The sequence below is a fragment of the Elgaria multicarinata genome, chromosome 4 (genome assembly GCF_023053635.1).
Source record: "Elgaria multicarinata webbii isolate HBS135686 ecotype San Diego chromosome 4, rElgMul1.1.pri, whole genome shotgun sequence".
NCBI classification, from domain to species: domain Eukaryota; kingdom Metazoa; phylum Chordata; class Lepidosauria; order Squamata; family Anguidae; genus Elgaria; species Elgaria multicarinata.
In genome coordinates, this window is record NC_086174.1 from 127,478,324 (window position 1) to 127,497,689 (window position 19,366).

General features: G+C 43.9%; 1 protein-coding gene across 3 annotated transcripts in view; it reads left to right on the forward strand.

Annotated features, from left to right (window-relative positions):
* Window positions 1-19,366, forward strand: part of GRHL1 (grainyhead like transcription factor 1) — a 65,800-nt gene that overhangs the window by 11,022 nt on the left and 35,412 nt on the right. For all 3 annotated transcript variants that reach the window (XM_063125154.1, XM_063125153.1, XM_063125155.1), the window contains exons 2-8: window positions 1,236-1,422; window positions 6,884-6,954; window positions 8,531-8,921; window positions 10,725-10,801; window positions 13,491-13,647; window positions 15,613-15,724; window positions 17,931-18,025. In XM_063125154.1, the coding sequence (XP_062981224.1) occupies window positions 1,236-1,422; window positions 6,884-6,954; window positions 8,531-8,921; window positions 10,725-10,801; window positions 13,491-13,647; window positions 15,613-15,724; window positions 17,931-18,025 (1,090 nt within the window). The remainder of the gene's footprint in view (window positions 1-1,235; window positions 1,423-6,883; window positions 6,955-8,530; window positions 8,922-10,724; window positions 10,802-13,490; window positions 13,648-15,612; window positions 15,725-17,930; window positions 18,026-19,366) is intronic.

Consider the following 19,366-nt stretch of genomic DNA (forward strand, 5'->3'; position numbering starts at 1 on the left):
CGCTTCACCTGAACCAATGTTTTGCACTGTAGGCCTGTGTCCTATCTGGTCTGCATGAGTCAGGTGGGCATCTTTGTATTTCTTTTCACACTATTTTTTGCAAGGAGTGAATTAGCAGGAGCGAAGTCTGTTGACTGGATGCTCAACTGAATGTGGCCCAGCACTTGAGATATAGGTGCCTTCGGGTCGTCTAGGCTGTTGCGCTGTAGCCCACAAATGTGACAAAAATCTCTGGTACTGTCTATTTCCAGCATTCTAAAACCAAGTTTATAGCTTAAAAAGAAAATCTTGGATTTTTGCCTTTTGCTTGCCTTTCGCTTCCCAACTGTACGAGTGTCCCTTTACAATAACTACTTTTTTCTGAAGCTGTTTTCCTAAACTTTATAGGCTTTAGATTCCCCTGTCCCATCCCTGGCATATTTTATAGGCTCAAGGAAAAATACCTGGGAGTCTAAAGCTCAGCTTTCCCCAATTAAGTGCCCCCCAGATGTGTTGGACTACAACTCCCATAATCCCGAGCCACATCTGCATGGCACCAGGCTGGGGAAGGCTGTTATAGTTCATTGGCAAATCACATGTCTAATACATATAAGGTTGGATCCAACAGGACCCTTGCATGGGCAGCCCAGGCCCACAGAAGTGGCATGTATGCAGCCCCTGCTGCTGGCGGTTATGATGTAGCACTTCCATGGGCCAGAGCTGAAATGAGAGGAAATGTTCATTTCTGGAAGGGGCGTGACCTGATTAGATCTGTTCTCTGTTGTAGACCCCTGGTCCCACGTTAGATCTGTTGTCTGGATTAAATTCCTGAGAACTAATACTCTGACTTAATACCAGGCCGGTAATTATACATCTAGGCAAATCTTAACATCCTTAAAGCACAGAAATAATCTCTAAGTATAATGCCTAGAAGGACATTAAGATATAAGCCTAATTAAAATTAAGCTCATCTTCCCTTAAACCCCAGTTGAAACTTTAAATGTTTGGTATCCAAAAATTAACCAAACTTGGCCTTGGTGTCTTCTTTTGAAAAAGAGATATGGGATGTTAATATATGTTTTAAAAAAATACAGCTGTTGGTTTAATATGCAAGGGTCACACTGCTAAACGAGTGAGATCAAAGGTTGGATTTATGTCTGCAGAATGCAAATATTATGTCATGTTTTTCTCCCCCCTGGGTTGAATTAAGTCACGGCATGAAACTTAATTGTGTTTGGTTTGAACTTTCTCTAAAGCAAACGGCCAGTCTTGGTTCTTCAGAATGACGCTCTCTACTCCCAGAGGCGACCCTATACCAGCGAGGATGAAGCGTGGAAATCCTTCCTTGAAAACCCTCTTACAGCAGCGACCAAAGCCATGATGAGCATCAATGGGGATGAAGACAGTGCTGCTGCCTTGGGCCTTCTGTACGACTACTATAAGGTAGCGCCTTGGGACTGGGGACGAATATACAGGCCACAGTGGGCTTTGACTCACAGGCATTCCTGAATGAAATGAAAGAATAAATGCCACATGCTTGCCACTTTGTGGAGAACAGACTACCGCTGCTTTTGTAGTAGCTACGAGTAGTGTGATGAGAACTAGTTACGTGACTCATTGTAAAAAGAAAATTGTATCAGATAAGTATCCCCCCACCCCACCCCAGATATGACTAAGCAACCTGTTCTGGAATGTCTCTTTAACAGGTTGAGGTGTTGTGTATTTTCACCTGCTGCTGGTAGGCTTTGTTGATGGATGATGTCTTTAATGTTATGAAATGAAAATTACAGAGAAAGGGTGTGTGTGTGTGTGTGTGTGTGAGAGAGAGAGAGAGAGAGAGAGAGAGAGAGAGAGAGAGAGAGAGAGGGAGTGTGTGTGTGTGTGTGAGAGAGAGGGGATTAACATATCATAAACCTTTAATTAAGGGAGAGGATGACCCCCAAACTCATGAAATAGATGAGTTCTTGGGTGATGCCATCTTTATATGGCAATTGCAGTTTATCATTTGGTAACTTGGAAATACTGCTTTTGCTTATCTGTCGCAAACTTATCTGATCTCTGACTGCACTAGGCTGTCTCTACAGTGTGTCAAGCTCTGAGGTAATAATTGTTACTAATATGGGACAGGCTGGTTGTTTGAATTGAACTGAACTCTTTCTCTCTATTTCAATACATGAATTATGATTCATCCAGTGGATCTGATTGGCAAGATATTTAGGACAAACAAAATGAAGCATTTCCTCACATGGAGTGTACCTACCACATAGAATTCACTGCCACACAATTTGCTGATAGCCATTAGTTTAGATGCCTTAAGAATGGAATTAGATAAACTCATTTATTTTTATTTTTACATATTACATTTATATCCCACCCTTTTTCCTCTTGCAAGGAACTCAGGGTGGCTTACATGGTCCTCCACTCCATTTTATCTTCACAACAACCATGTGAGGTAGGTGTGGCCTTGTTCTGTTGGCTTTGCATTGGCTAGTGCTTCATGCTAGCTTTCCCCAACCTGATGTCCTCCAGATGTTTTAAACTACAGCTTCCAGAATTCCTGACCATTGGCCATGCTGATGGGAGCAAGTCCAAAACATCTGGAGGGCATCAGGTTGGGACAGGCTGCTTTTTATACAGCTGCCACATAAGGTTCACCTGCTATCTTATGAGAGTGCACAACGATCTCATGGAATGGCTGTGATTCTAAGGCAGCCTTGCCTGACCTGATGCTCTCCTGATGTTTTGGACTTCAACTACCATCATCCCTGATTGCTGGCCATCCTGCGTGGAGCTGATAGGACTTGTAGTCTGAAACTACAACCTGGAGAGCACCAGGTTGGGGTAAGCTAATCTAAGGTGTTCTAAGCCACCCTTCCCCAACCCGATACACTCCAGGTGTGTTGGACTACAACTCCCATAATCTCCAGCCGGTTGGGGAAAGCTGTTTTAAGCAAACCAACATTGTCTCATCGATCCATCTATTTGGCTGTTTCCCAGTTCCAAACCCAGGTGAGGGAGAACTTAGTCCCTCTTCCAAATCCAAAGAAGAGAGTACACTAAAGATAGCTAATTATGGGTAGTATCCAATGTTGGTCCTACATAGAGTAGACCCATCAAAATGAATGAGACAAATTAGTTGCAACTTACTTTAAGTCCCATTCATTTCAATGGATCTACTATTGGATACTGCCTTAAGAACTCCATGGAAATGCAGCCTCATGTTGATGGTGTCCCCAAAATCTTGAGTAGTTTACTGCCATAATCCTGTAGTATAGGCTTTTTCTAAATATCCAAAACTTGTCAGACCAGCTAGAGGGCTTGAGGGGCTACAAATCTGACCCATTGATGTTGGTTCCCCCCCCCCCCCAGTGCCTGCCTTGTAAAAATAATAACAAGAAAAGAGTTTATGAAAGGCTTGGGAAAGAACAGCAGTACTGGTTAAGAGAAACTTAGATTGGTAGCTATGGGCCTTGGAACCCATAACCAGCAAAATCACATCCCAGTGCAGGCAAGGCTATCATCTTCAAAAGTTTATACAAGCAAAAACAAATTGTACTATTGAATAGTTCAAACAGTTGAACTATTACCTGCTGGATTGGGTGTGTTTGTGTTAAAAGGTATGTGTGTATATGTGTGTGTGTGTGTGTGTGTAAAACATATAGATCAGGTTATAATAAGATAACCTGGCAAATGAGGGCTTTTAGATCCTCCACTCCTCCCTCAAAATGCAGGAGGTATTTGTGGGAGAGAATCAGTGGCCATTGCTTAACTCTTTCCCCATCCACTAGTTCTAGATGCCCCCCTCGCCCCCCCCAGGCATTATACAGGTTTGGGAACCCTAGAGTTTTCTTTTAAAGTGTAGTTCTAGCTTTCATGTACTTAAGAGTGTTCATTTTGGTTTCTGGATGTGCAACATGGGAATTCCTGCAATGTGCAGATCAACAATGAAAGATCCATGTTGAGAAAATGTTTGGCCTTCAGTGTCTAATGGTTGACTTACAAGCAAACAGAGCAGTGCTTACAGTTTTGGTTCTGTATTTTTTCTATTACCCTGTGACTTACTCAATATAGTATTTAAAATTAATGCTCTCAAGTGTATATGTATGTACACACACACGTTCAGGTTTTCTCTCTCACACACACACAAATACACACACACTCATTCTCTCTCTTTCATGCACACGCTCACTTGATTTGCGAAGTTTGTGCTGGAAGCCATTTAGCACAACATTCCTGCTTTTTAAAAAGAAGTTGTCATCAGCCTCTAACTAATGACTGCTTGCTTAAAGAGGGCGTTTCCACTATCCATTTAAATAGCTCATATTTGCTAGATGAAGGTGTTCCGATGCAAAGCATTGCTGTTGCAGCAGATTTCAGTGCTGAAGGATGTCATTCTAATTCCACCTAATGGGAAATGGGAAAACCTAGTAGTTAAAGTACCACTAGTTGTATATTCTTCCTTTATTTTTAATCTGCCTTTAAGACAATCTTTCTTTTAAAAAAGAGTTACGCATTGTATTTGGAAGTAGGGATGCAACTTCTTGCTACTGGAACTGGAAATTATGTTTTAAAAACAAAGCATTATGTCCTAACAGAGGTGTAAGGCAAAGAGCTGAACATCAGGGCTTTAGGGCAGCCCTGGGGAGCCTCTAGCCTGTGGGCCTAATCCAGCCTGTGGGCCTTCCCAATCTTATTATTATTATTATTATTATTTATTTATATAGCACCATCAATGCCCATGAAGCACTCCTTGCTGGGAATGCTTCCTTCCTGTGATCTCATCCCTTTACCTTTCATCACGGCATGCTTGGGGAGGAAAATGCAGACCTCTCTGCTACTGTCGGAGAGATTCCAATCTCTATCCCAAGTGCACCATGGTGGGGATAAATACTGGGAATGCTTCCCAACTGAGTTATCCCCATTGTGGCATGTTGGGCGGAGAGGTTTAGCTGTAGTGCTACATCTTGAAGTGCAGGCACTCATCAAGGCATTGCCAATGCCCCAAGGAAAGTCCAGAAATGCAGGGTTGATCTCTCTGTCTCTCTCTCTCGTTTCTGGCCACTCATGGAAGTTCCTGGATCAATTAAATTACTCTGTAAATGAATAGAAGGTCTCCTGAGATTTCTCCCCTTGTTCCATTTTTAAACACCACCACCACCCCCGGCAGATAAACTGGAATAAACCCTTAATGGTGTAAAGCTGGCATTGCGCTATGAAGTTGCCAAGGAAGGGAGGAAGGACTTTAAACGGTGGGAGAAGAGGGTAAAAATGCCTCCCTGCAACAAAGGGAGGCAGGTCTGATCTCCATGTGTCTACTCAGAAGTAAGTCCCATTGTGTTCAATAAGGCTTACTCCCAAGTAAGTGTGCCGAGAGTTGCAAATGTAAAGCATGATCTTACTTATACCTAGAAGTAAGTCCTGGCTTTCCTGGGGGCTGCAAGGAAACACAGGAAAACAAGACCCACCCACCCTTCGCACACAGGCCCGGGAGGGAGGTGCTCCCTGGATTCAACTGTGTCTGCTGTTTAAAGGAGCCCCGGGAAGCAGCAGGTTCTTTGGCCTTGTCTCCCCACTCCTCCCATGTAATCCAGCTCATAACAATCGGGCCAAAGAACCAGAAAGCGCAACAGCACTGGGTAAACAGTAGGATTTCCCTTGTTTTGAGATGCTCTCTGTCTCTGTGTACATACACACCAAAGAGCAGCAGTAATGGCATAACACCCAATGTATTAGGATGAGCTGACAGTAATAGAATAGTGAACTGGCCAAGGGAAGTGTAGTGGTTAGCATGTGAATGTAGGCTAGAGAGACCTGAATTTGTATGAGAAAGGGGGGAAAGCGAGCAGAAGATGCTCCCAAACAACACAAGACCACCAGCTCAAGATTTTTCAAGAGTTTCTTTCCCCGGTACCAGGAAGAAACATTTTATTTCAAAGCTGATAAAGCAGTTCTATCAGTTTTCATCTCCATCAGGAACTGGTCTTTTGTAAAGGGGGGAATCATCATCATCATCATCTCATTTGGATTGAGGCGGGGAACAACACTAAGTATAAAATACATAGAACTGAATTTAAAACATAGTATACTTTATTAAAACATCCTAAAAACATTCATGGTTTAATTTGTTTTAACTGTGCATATTTATTGTTTTATACTGTATGCTTTTATCTGTACACCACCCTGAGATCTTAATGATATACGGCGGGATACAAATGTTTTACGCAAATAAATAAAATTCCACTGGATAGGCCTGCTGGAATAGATCAGTCTTTATAGCTTTCTTTAATGCTAAAAGACTGTTAAGTTGACAAGTCCATTCTAGACCAAGCCATCCCCCAAAGACTTTGCATTACAACAGGCATAGCTCACAATGATACAGTGTTGCTGGGGAAAATCCATTTCCGCCCAAGTATTGCATGGATTACAGCTAAGCTCACTGGGAACAAGGAAGTGTGAATGGGGTGGCAGATCACATGATCATCCTTGCTAATCAAAACATCCTGGTGCTTTGATCCTGTGAGTACTGGCTTCGCTACAACACCTGGTTTAAACCTCATCCAGTGTGCCACATTGGGGATGAAGACTGGGACCTTTCCACAACTCACTTGAGTTGTAGAGAGGTCCCAGTTCTCATCTCAGTCAAGGTGTGTTGTGTAGGGAGCTCTGGCAACCCTGATTAAGAAGATGCTCTGTGGCTTAGATCGCTCACTGTTGGGCTGACAGCGAGTTAATTTGTCCTCAGGAGACAGTCCCAAGCCAAATACCTCAGTCTTTCAATATTCGGTAATGTGTATCTGTCTTTCTCCATTGCTCTTTTGGTACCGCATAAAATCCAAAGAAAACATGCTTATATAATGCCTGTTAATAGGTTTCAGTTGATTATTTAAATGTTTCCTACTTCAAGGTTCCCCGGGAAATGAGAGCATCAGCAGTGAAAACAGATGTAGATCATTCTGATCAAGATCATGGCAAAAGGTCCAGTATTCAGCCTTGCAATGTTTTTTTTTTTTAAATTTAAAAGTCTACTCTATGCCCAGAGTCCACCTGAAAGAGAATTTTTGACAAATCAAATTGGGATTTGTTTGTTATGCTCGGTCCATGTGTCTTCCCCAAGCCACTTGAAGTTTGAATGCAGCCTGGCCAGGAATATTCTCCTTTCCCCTTGGCCAAATGGCAGGAACATCAAAATAGACAGGGAAGACTGAGCATCCTCAGGAGAAGGATTACATCTAAGAGCTAAATTGCATACTATATTTAATACATAGTGTGTGGGTGATCCTAATTTTTTTTTTTTACCTTTCAGTAAGCCCACAGGGCCCCGATCTGGATCTGGACCAGCATGTGTGGGTAGGGGAGGCTTAAAACACGTCACCCAGCCACTCCCCATGCCCTAAACTCACCCCACCCCATCACCACCTTGCATGGGGACTAAAAAGAGGGAGAAAATACCCTCCATTGATACCAATGGAAGTTTCTCCCCTCTTTTTAGCCTCTGCCCAGGGTGGATGGGGCAAACACAAGTTTAGTGGAAGGATGTGGCTTGGTGGGAAAGTTTAAATCTCTCCTACCTGCACATTCTGATATTGATCAGGGCCTTGCACCTTTAATCGAAGGTCAAAAACAAAACAAAACTTAGGATCACCTGTGTGCAGGAAAAACACTGCGATAAAAACGCCCACTGAATGGGCCACGTGGCCATTGCTTGCTTCCTCTTTCTTCCCCATGTGAAGAAAGCGGAAGCTGTTCATCCCTATTGTTGGACAGCAGCAGGAGGAAAAGCGACGGTAGGGAAACATGATTCCCCTCTCCCCCATCTGATGATGTTCTAGTAGTCTTTCAAGTGGCCAGAAATATTGTCAGTCAAATTACCTTAACTTCAAAAGCGGAGGTATACATGAGGGTTGTATCCAATGTTAGTCCTACTTAGAGCAGTCCCATTGAACTGAATGGGATTTAAGTTAGTCTAACATTGGCTACAGCCATGTCTTCATATTCACCCCTCTGATTTTTGATACCTCAGACTTGCTGTGAACACATTAAGAATGGCTGCATGGGGAAGGAGAGGAGGGTGAAACTGACCGACTGCCAATTGATCAGTTTCAAATTTCACTCCCATTGGTGGTGAGGGCAGTGATTGTGTCCATTCCTATCTGAATAGAGTGGTAAACTTTGTGTGAGCGCGGACACACAAACGTGTCCACGCAAGCTAGCCAAGGAATAAATACCTCTGCACATTTCATTGTTAAAAGTGTTCCTGGGTTAGGGATGATGGGAGTTGTAGTCCAACACACCCAGTGGACACCAGCTTAGATGAGAATAATTGCATCATAGCACAGACTTGTAACAACACTTTTAGAACGCCTCCATGTGAATAGTTTCTCTCTCGCCAGTGCATAACCAGAGCATGTTCCTTGTATATCGAAGAGAATAGGGAAATCCTTCTGGGGTAGTGGGTGACCTCATGCAGGCTTAAGCTCCAGTGCCTCTCGTTTTGGAAACTGGTGCCCACAACGCTCAATCTGCTGCCTAATCAAACCTCTTGTTCCTTTAGGAACAGCATGCCAAACATGGCGGAACCGTCACACATTTCTGCTGGGGAGAACCGAGTCCAAGTCTTGAAAAACATGCCTCTGAATATCGTTCTTCCGCACACGTCCCAAATGGGTGTTGACAAGAGGGGCCACCTGTCGACTCCGGACACCACGGTCACCGTCTCCATCGCCTCCATGCCCACGCACTCAATCAAGACAGAAACTCAGTCGCACAGCTTTTCCGTGGGCATCCCCCCAGCTGTCTATCACCCGGAGGCACCTGACCGGGTGGTGGTTTTAGATAGGAGCCTCAATGCTGACCAGTTTAGCTCTAGCGCTCAGCCTCAGAATTCCCAGCGGCGCACTCCGGATTCCACCTTCTCTGAGTCTTTTAAAGAAGGCGTGCAAGAGGTACAGAAGCAGCCACCCTCTTTTTCTTTTTTTCTTTTTTTTTGCATTGGATGCCCTGTAATGTGCTTGGCATGCAGCTGGTGCTCTGTGATAGGGCTGTGTTTGCCAGGGGAGAACAGAAAAGCCGCAGAACGTGGTGTTGGCTGCAGAATTTGGTTTCCAGGGCATTTTGAAACATCAGTCCTTGTGGCTGCAATCCTCTTCACACGTACCAGGGATTAAGTCCCATTGAACTCAGTAGATGTTCGTTCTAAGTAGACATGTAGGATTGCACTGTAAGTGGATTTTCAAATAAAAAGCAACTTTCAGTGGATTAGAAACAGAGGAGTTTATCAGAATTAACCTGTGGGTATTAAATACTAGATTTCTAGTCCTTAACCATCACTGCCTGGTGAATCTTAGAAGCTGGGCAGGTTGCTGAATTCGATTTCCAGTGGCCCTCCCCTGACTAGCAGAGGTATAATAGTGTGTACTCCCTAATCTGTGCATGGATATCAGGTTCCTATTTAATTCTTATGTAAACCTGAAATCTCAATCTAAGTGGATTAGAAATAGAAGATTTTCTCAGAGTTGCCTATGGGTATAATGTACAACATTTAAAACAAAAGTGACTAGTATTCAGTGAATTCACTAGCAAAAATACAGGGCTCATTTTACAGGAGACTGCTCCTTCCGCTTGAATGAATGGTAATAATATCGGCAATGCCGAATTGTGTGTGTGTGTGTGTGTGTGTGTAAAAGTCTGGCTAGTCTTAATTGCAGAGATCTCTGAACCACTGGGTATCCAGTACAAATAGATGTATTGGAAAGGTTAAGTTTCCCCATCCCCTCCTTGTTCTCCTTATTCTTTACAGTTCCTGAAAGAAATCCAAATGCCATGCTAAAGAATCACAAACTGTCTTTGGAATAAAATGTGCAAATGAGTATGTACCATTGCATATTGTTTTGCAGTTTGCTTGCCTTATTGTGAATCTAGAGCCTTGGCAGAATATTTGGCTTTATTTACCTTTCCAACACAATTTGTGAGGAACGTGGATTGAGACAAGAAAGCTGCTGCTAAAGTGTTGCTGGGTTAAATATGAACCATATGTCAGGGGTGCAGGACCCTAGATGGCCACATCCTGGTGCTTTGACCCTGCGAGTCCTGGGTCCACTACAATGCCGGGTTTAAACCTTCTCAGCCAGTGTGCCACATTGGGGATGAAGACTGGGACCTTTCCACAACTCACCTGAGTTGCAGAGAGGTCCCAGTTCTCATCCCAGTCATGGTGTGTCAGGTAGGGAGCTTTGGCATGATCCCTACATGGCCATGCCCCCTTTCCCAGGCCACGCCTCCTTTCTCCTACCAGCAAGCATTTGGTGGTTTCCCAGTTTCTGTGCAATTCCACACACACACACACACACACACACACACACTCTAAAAGGTTGAAATGGGTCTCCTATGGTTTAGTAAGAGCTTTAAGCTAAAATATGCTGGTATTTGGGGGATTTTGGTCCTACTCCTTTGGCCCCACCCACCCCTGGAATCCAGCCCCCAAGAGTTTCTCCAAAATGAAATTCAGCTTTCATGTTGAGACAGGTTCAACAGCCTTGCTTTAGGTTGTCTTTGTTCAGCTGCTGGAATACTCAGTAGACATGGCCATACATGGTTTACTAGTTCTCGCTTCATTCAGCTTATGTAGGCTTGCTTTGGCATGGATGCTAAGGAGGGGGTTGCGCACAATATTTTAACGATAACTTTGGGACAGAAGTCTCCTTAAAACCTGCCACCTAGGTCTGAAACAACAATTATTAATATTTCAGGTTTTCTTCCCTACTGAACTGAACCTCCGGATGGCCAACATGAATTCTGAAGACTACGTGTTTGAGAGCATTGCCGGGTAATCGCTTGTCCTTCAGATCGAACTCTTGTGAAACAATCTATCTCTGGTGCACACCTTGGTTTTGCTCTGATCTCTTGCCTATGGCTTATGAAGTGTATTTAATTTTATTATTACATTTATATCCTTGCAATGAACCCAAGACGACCCACGTGGACCTCCTCCTCTCCATTTTATCCTCACAACAACCCTATAAGATAGGTTAGGCTGAGAGTCAGGGACTGGCCCAAAGTTACCCAGTGAGCATCATGGCTGAGTGGGAGTAGAACCTGGGTCTCCTGAGTCCTAGTCTAAAACTCCAACCACAACACCACACTGGCATTCAATGAAAGATGTGAGCTCTGGGTGCCAAGGTTTGGTGAGTCATGACCTAATTATTTTGGATGCATCTTGTTGACCATCAGGACTTACTTAGGTGTCCATTGTATTGGCTGGCTCAGGCTGCAATCCTGTGAACATTTATCTGGAAGTAAGTCCCATAGAACCTGGTGAGGCTTACTTCTGAGTAGACTCTCATAGAATCACCCAAGATGATGAGACTCCCCCCGTAGTTCTTACTGAGGGTTTCTGCTAGAGATTGTGTTGGTAACTGTTCTATATTGCCAGCAAGAGATATGCCTCTATTACTAGTCACCTTTAGGACAGCCTTCCTCAATGCAGTACTCTTCAGACGTATTGGACTACAAGTCCCATTATTATTATTATTATTATTATTATTATTATTATTATTATTATTATTATTATTATTATTTCCTGCAAACAGAGCATTGTGAGACACAGTAGATGACTTGGACCTGCAAACCTAGATTCAAATCCATGATTAGCCATGAAGCAACTCACTGTCTCAGCCTAGCCTGCTTCTTCATACAGCACATAGTTAAACTTTGGAATTCACTACCACAAGATGGCTGCCAATGTGGATGGCTTTAAAGGGGAATTAGACAAACTCATGGAGTATAAGGCTGTCAATGGCTGCTAGTCATTATTATTATTATTATTATTATTATTATCATCATCATCATCATCTCCTCTATCTCTCCTCACTCCTGGTGGTTTTTCTAGACAGACATGATAGGCTTTGCCAAGTCATCCTGTCTTTTACAGAAATTTTCTGGCTATTGAACATATTTTAAGTATGACTGCTTTCTGTATGTTGGTGTGGTTGTATTTTGGTAAGCCCTGATGATGATGATGATTTGACTTAGTCTAGTTCCAGGTTATTATGATTGTTTTATCGATTTTTCGTTATATTGCATTTCATCTTCTTTACATATTTGTATTGTATTTTATATTTGTAACTGTGTTTTTTATAGTGGCATTTTAGTTTTTAAACTGTTTGTAATCCTCCCAGAGAACATTAGTTATTGAGCAAATTCGAAATGTCCTAAATAAACAAACAAATAGATTAATATACTGCAGAACATATTTAAAAATACCTCGTTGCAGTTCTCAAATTACATTAATATACAATTGCAATACATGGCATTGTTAAAAACACACATATACATTAAAAACAATTAAAACCAATAAAACACCATAATTGTCAGCTATCAGACCTCCAGTATCTAAATTGCCCCCAAGCAGTATGCCTCTAAATACCAGTTGTTGGAGAACATGAGTGGAAGGGTGCTTATTGCACTTGTGTCCTACTTCCCATTGGAGGCACCTGTTTTGCCAGTGTGGGAACAAAATACTCAACTAGATTCTGGTTTGATCCTGTATGCCTCTTCTTACGTTCTTCCCGCATGGGTGTGTTGTGAGTAATGATAGGAAGGGATAGTCCCAAGTGTGCCAGTCTGAGCAATTTGTAGGATGGCCTGATATGAATGTGACTGATAGATGGATAAGTCATCCTCTGTAGCAAACAGGATCTTATTGCAAACATTTTGCCTACTTAGGAGTCAGGGGTGTTTTCCCATGAAGGAAAAACATAACTTATGAAGTGCCCATAAGAAGAGAGACTTTTCCTCCTGATTCTATGGGCATGTCTACACCTGCAGGACTTCCAGGGGTGGGGTGGGACAAACACGGACTTTTCCATTTCCGGGATTGTCCCCCAGGGTCTAAACAGAAGTGAGTCGTCCTGGAAGGAAAGATGAATGTTCTGGCACGGTGTTCTTTTTTAAAAACAACAACACTGGGACATTTGTGCAATGGCGCGGGTGAGATCCCCGCCCAAAGTGTTTTTAAACTGCCAAAAGGCACTGAGAGCCATCCCAAGGATGGAGAAAATGCTACTCCCCAACCTCTGATGGGCATGGAGCCCCCTGCACAGCTCCGTGCCCTACTCGTGGGGAGGAGGGAGGACCCGGGAATCCATGCCACACCACCCACAGACCTCGGGGTTGTCCTGGGAACGCTGTTAAAACCGGGAAAACAACAGTCCCAGTTATCCCAGGGAAAGTGTGTGGTCATCCCTGGTTGACCCCAGGATCCCCTGTGCATCATTTGGATGCACAGAGATGACCATGTGACCAGCCTGAGATAAATGGCTGGTATAGACATGCCCTATGAGTCAGTATGATTTAGAATGGCAGTTTTCTTTAATGAAAAGGACCACCAAAGGGGTGGGGGGAGATGGGCAAGTAGCCAGTCCCATGATCCATTCTCTATCTGGTACATTGGTTGCTGTGTTTAGGTTCTCTCCAGATGTAATTGCCTCATCTGTCTCTCCCTTCTGACTTTTCAGGAACAATTTTGAATACACACTGGAAGCTTCCAAATCGCTCCGCCAGAAGCCAGGAGATAATACAATGACTTATCTAAACAAAGGCCAGTTTTATCCCATTACACTGAAGGAAATTAGTGGTGGCGAAGGAATCCATCAAACCATCAGTAAAGTTCGAGTGAGTTGCCACTCTAGAAATTATGTGGGAGGAGAAGCTGGTGGCAAAGGGGTGGTGTAGTATTTTGGGTGAGCAGGATGGAGATTGTCAACTGGGACACTGCTGGCAAATTTCCTATGGACTACCTCGAGTCATCTGGTTGTGAGGATTCTTGCCATAATAATGGTGGTGGTGGTGGTGGTGATGAACTAGAATGGTCTTGGTGTGATCAAGCAACTCACTTCCTATGTTTTTAAGCGAGAGTGCGTACTTAGGATCAATGGACACATATTAATTACACCTTCATTTAAAAGATCCTGAGTATGCACACTTACTTTATAATTTGAAAGTCCATCAGTGAACAATGGGGATGTTGTTGTTTTAAAGGAGAAAAACATATAGTTTTGGTTTTAAAAAAGTGCGGGAAATGTGTGACTTTCCAAATGTTTAGGCCTGCCATTCCCATCTGCCCTGTCCAATGGTGAAGGGTGATGGAAGCTATAGGTGAAAACATCTGGAGGGCCACAGGTTGCTGACCCTGATTTAAAATATGGATTACTTTTGTCAGCTTTTTAATTATTTGTTCACTGAATAAATTTAAGTTTTTAATCTTTATCAAGATGATGAATAGACCATCCTCATGCATTTCTTGATTTGGACAAAACCTGTCCATACAACATCATGTTTAATATATATATATATATATATATATATATATATATATATTGTTTCTAACTTGAGAAAAACAGCTGACTGGAGTGATGTACCAATTAATCCAAATTAATCCAAATTACTGTATAGATTTTTTCAGTGCGTAGAATATTAGCAGTTTTCTTCTCATGATCTTCACAAGTAGCTCTGTTAAGTAGACCAGGCTGAGAAGTAATTAGTAATTAGTTTCTGCACTGTTTGTTCTCTAAATTCACTCACACACACAGATATACCCACAAATTATATATGGTATCAAGACATGAACATCAAGATTCCATTGCTTGAGTTTTTTTTAAAAAAATATGATAGGCTACTGACTAAAATACAGGTGGTTGGCAGCTTTAACTTAAACCAGGCTCCTACTCTAGTAGTAGCTCTATAGTCCTGATAGCTACCTGCATAAAAAGCTGAGTTTATTTGTACAGTTCTACAGAAGAATTGTATGCTGAACAGTCTCATAAAAGGGCATGATTATCCCTACCGTTATCTAGTGAGGAGGCCTGCCTCAAGTGGCAGATCTTGGAGTACCATTAAAAGGCAGCAAATTGTCTATTTACTATCTTATTACTACCATCTGGTGTTTTCTTTTGTTTTTTTACTCTGGATATCAAATGCCTTAGTTTAGTTCAGCCTTCTCCGACCTAGGGCGCTCCAGATGTTTTCAGTGCCAGCCAGCATAGCTGATGGTCAGGGATAACAGCAGTTTATTTATTTATTGATTACATTTTTATACTGCCCAATAGCCGAAGCTCTCTGGGCGGTTCACAACATCTGGAGGGCATCGAGTAGGGGAAGGCTGTCTAAGTCTGTTTCTGGAAAACGAGTAGCCTTTATGTTGGTGTACTTCTGCTAGGCCCAAGGCCTCTTGTCCCTGTTCCTACCCACTAGCCCACAATCTCTCAAAAGAGGGAGTTTGGCGTTTCTCTGGCTCTTGCTTCTCTGCCCACCCTGTTAACTGTCAGGGAGCTGATGCTGATTCAATGTGTCCTTCCCATCCTGGGCAGTCCTCTTCAACTGGGGTGCAGACTGCACGTTACTGTGGAGGTGTGCAGGCTGCTAGTGCTGATGTATCGGTTAGGCCCGAGTAGCTGCGTTCACACTTCGGCTCCACAAACAGCTGGCCTGGCGGCATTGCAAAGGTTAAGCCACAAGGATAAATACCACCACCCCACCACGACTCTGCCAAAACCCCGCTGGCCTTTCTGTCAATTAAGCCTTTCTGTTTCGTCCCATTTTCTCTCTCCCTCCCCCCGGCTTTTTTTTTTTTTTTTGAAGAGTGTCATCATGGTTGTATTTGCTGAAGACAAAACAAGAGAGGATCAACTCAGGCACTGGAAGTACTGGCACTCAAGGCAGCACACAGCAAAACAAAGGTGCATTGACATAGGTAAGAAGCTCTCCAGTTGCAGGTGCCAAAGCTTCCCTTGGCAGGTTCCAATCCTCTGTTCCTTCTTCTTTTTTACCGCACTTGAGTCCGTTTTTCCACATGGCTTCAGTTTTGGGGGAGGTGAGAAACAGTATTGGGCATCCTCACCTTTTGGACTGGGGAGGACTGTAGATCTAAACAAATAAGTGGGATATTTTTTTGGTGAGGGGCACTGATATCCCAAATTGGGTAGGCCAGGCTCCACAATTGAGTAGCAGAATGTCTCACTTGCCGTGGATGTTGGGAGATAGTTTAACCCAGGAAGGGCCGTGGGTCAGTGGTAGAGCACCTGCTTTGTATGCAGCAGGTCCTAGGTTCGATCCTGAGCATCTCCAGGTAGGGCTGGGAAAAATCCTGCCTGAAGAGCCATTTCTGCCTGTCAGTGTTGACAGTTCTGGGCTAGGTCAGGGGTGGGCAACCTATGGTCTTCCCAGTATTTTGTTCTACAATTCAAATTATCCCTCACCATTGGCTATGCTGCCTAGGGGGCTGCCTTGGTGGTGCCACATTGGTGTCATCCCCCCCCCCCGGCAACCCTTTTGCTCCTCCAGGATTGCGCTAGGTAATCCCCATGCCAAGGAGTGAGCGCAATCCCTCCCTGGCTTTCCGCCTTACCCCTATAAAGCAGAAAAGGGTCCTTTTCAAAAGGGAAACTTCTCTCCCCACACTGAAGGCAGCTTGGGGTGCGGGACGTTCCGGCAGCCATTTGGCTTGCTGGCCTGCCCACTCCTGTTCCTGTGGCTTCCAGTGACCAATAGGAGGTCACCTTCTGCCCGGGAATGCCCCTGGAGTGGCTTCGAGTGAGGACAGACTGGTGGAAGAGCTGGGCTGACCTCACTCTGGCTCACTCTAGGTGACCTCACTTTTCAGCTGCGCATCTTCACCTCTTTGCCCTGGGGTGGCTTCAAATCTGCGGCTGTGTCATCTAACTGATGGAGGGCAGATTTGGTGCCACCCCGGGGCAAAAACGATGTCAAGACAAACCCAGGGGCTGATAAAAGTTGTAGGCCAAAAGTTCTGGAGGGCTAAAAGTTGTCCACCCCTGTGCTCAATGGACCAATGGTCTGACTCAATATAAGCCAGCTTCCTAGTTGTCTCTAATGTCTGGGACAGGATTAATGGTTTTTCTACTTTTTTCTTTTGTTTTTAAAGCCGACTGTTAGGTCATTTAAACAGAGGCTGGGTGTCTTTGATTGAGCTGCCTTTGAGTTCCTAAAATATGTTTTGTCACTTTTTTGTTTTTGTGTGGATGATGCAGACTTTTTGAGTAGTCACACTCTGAGCTTTGATCCTTTCCCCCCAACACCATCGTTATATTCTCCTGTTTCTGCTGCCCTCCTCCCAAGGAAGCCAATCAGTTCTTCATTCCTGAAGGGAGAGGTGTTCAGGCCTTACCTGCCCATGGTTCATGCCCTCTGCTCTGGAGCCTCTTAGTCCTTAATCCTAACTACTGTGGATTAGTTGCAGTTAATCAGTGTGGAGGGAAAGGCGCTCCGCACATGAGCAAAGCTGTTATTGCTTATTGCTCAGGTGTTTGAAGGTGAGCTCTGGTCTTGCAAAACAGGTTTCAGGACTGAGGTGAGACTCTAGCAAAAGGCAAGCCCCGGGTACAGTTGGGGCAGGGAGATGAAAGATGACAATGCAGATACCCACTTGCCTACAGCCAAGCTGCGACTGGACGGCTTCCAGGTTCCTTGGGCTTGTAGGGCTGGGTTGCAGCCCCAGCCCTTTCCTTCTGTGAATAAAAGCAGGGATTAATCACTTGGCACTTCAAGGCAGACGCGCATGCAAATCGGCCTTTATTATTAAAGGAGATTTTATGAAAAGTATATAATATCCTTGTTACGCTGGGTGACATGTCTCAAATAAAATCACACGGCATGGCAAAGGTAGCAGGTGCCTCCTCTCTCTTCTTTAGAAGTTTTTGTTTCATTTCCTGATATTTACATTAAAATAAATCCCTTATTAAAGAGACGCCCACAAGCACATTTTAGGGTTGTTGTTATTTTAACATTCTATAAGGCAATGCAGAAGAAACCAAGTGAGGTTACTGGCACTGTGGGCAGCACACAGCCAGACAAAGGTGCATTGACATAGGTCTGTTTTATATGCATGATCAATAGAGTGATATATCATGACGTGTGTGTTTTCTCTTTGTTGCCAACAGCTGACTACAAGGAAAGCTTCAACACCATCAGTAACATTGAGGAGATAGCCTACAATGCCATCTCCTTCACTTGGGACATTAACGATGAAGCTAAGGTACGTGCCCAGGCTGATCTCTCCTGGCCCTTTTTGGTACATAAGGAAAGAAAGGGATGTCTTTTAATGTTGTCAGTTAGCATATCATGAAACGGTTTTTGCTGGAAGGTTGTTCGGATACAAAGCTCTGAAGCTGGTGGGTAATGAAAGGGATAGGAAGGAAAGCAAGTGGACCATTTCTGTCTCTTGTTTTCCACCCTCACCCCAGAATTCAGTTCAACACAAGACCATAGTGAGCAAAAAGGAGTAGGAAAGCGCAGCAGGCCCCTTGAGTGCTGTTCCAACTGTCTGGCAGTTTGTCAGGCTCTCAGACTGCTGCACCTATTCAAACACACAGCTTTCAGCCACCTAAGTTTAAACAGAGGTGTGTTTGCAGGCTGGAACTTGAATCCCTCTGCAAACGGTCCATCTCCTCCATCAAAGTGGCCTTGCATGTGCGACTGAGTCACCCTTGAGTCTCTATTTGCTATGCAGAAGTCGCTAGATAGTGTAATGGAGGATGTGTCACTTTGGGGAAATTTTCTCAAGTGGTGATTTGACTTCATGTTGCTAATTAGGGTGTCCAGATGCCTTAGTACTTTACAGAGGAGAGTCCTCTATTTTGTGAGCTAGCAGTGGACAGTCCTCTGTTTGAAGGTGTCCTCTGTTTGAAGAGGCGTCCAGTTCTGTTAGGCCGAAGATGATCTCATAAACCACTAGAGATGTCCGGTACTATGGGGACAACATTTCCCATTATTACTGGTCATGTGTAGCTGCCTAAGAGATGTTCTGCCAGGAGTCATCACAGTTATACCCAAGTAATGGACCATACCCAGCTGGTACCAGATGTGTTGGACTGCAGCTCCCAGGATCCCCCAGCCAGCTATGGGAGTTGTATTTCAACACATCTGGATGGCATCAGCTTGGGGGAAACTGGGCATAGTCCATTCTCTTATGCCTCATTCTGTGGTATGTATAGACAACAGGCCAGATAGCAGATGTGTGAAGGGCTGCCATTTCTGAGTACCCTCCCATGTAAAACAATTAACAGCATTCAGCACACCAGCCCTCTTGCTGCTGTGCTAGTTTCTTGGAGGGAGTATTTTTGTTTGTTTAAGAATCGAGGAGCATTAAAACATGTTCAGAGGAGGGCAACGAGGATGATCAGGGGTTTGGAAACAAAGCCCTATGAGGAGAGACTGAAAGAACTGGGCGTGTTTAGCCTTGAGAAGATTGAGGGGAGACATGACAGCACTCTTCAAATACTTGAAAGGTTGTCACACAGAGGAGGGCCAGGATCTCTTCTCGATCCTCCCAGAGTGCAGGACACGGAATAATGGGCTCAAGTTACAGGAAACTAGA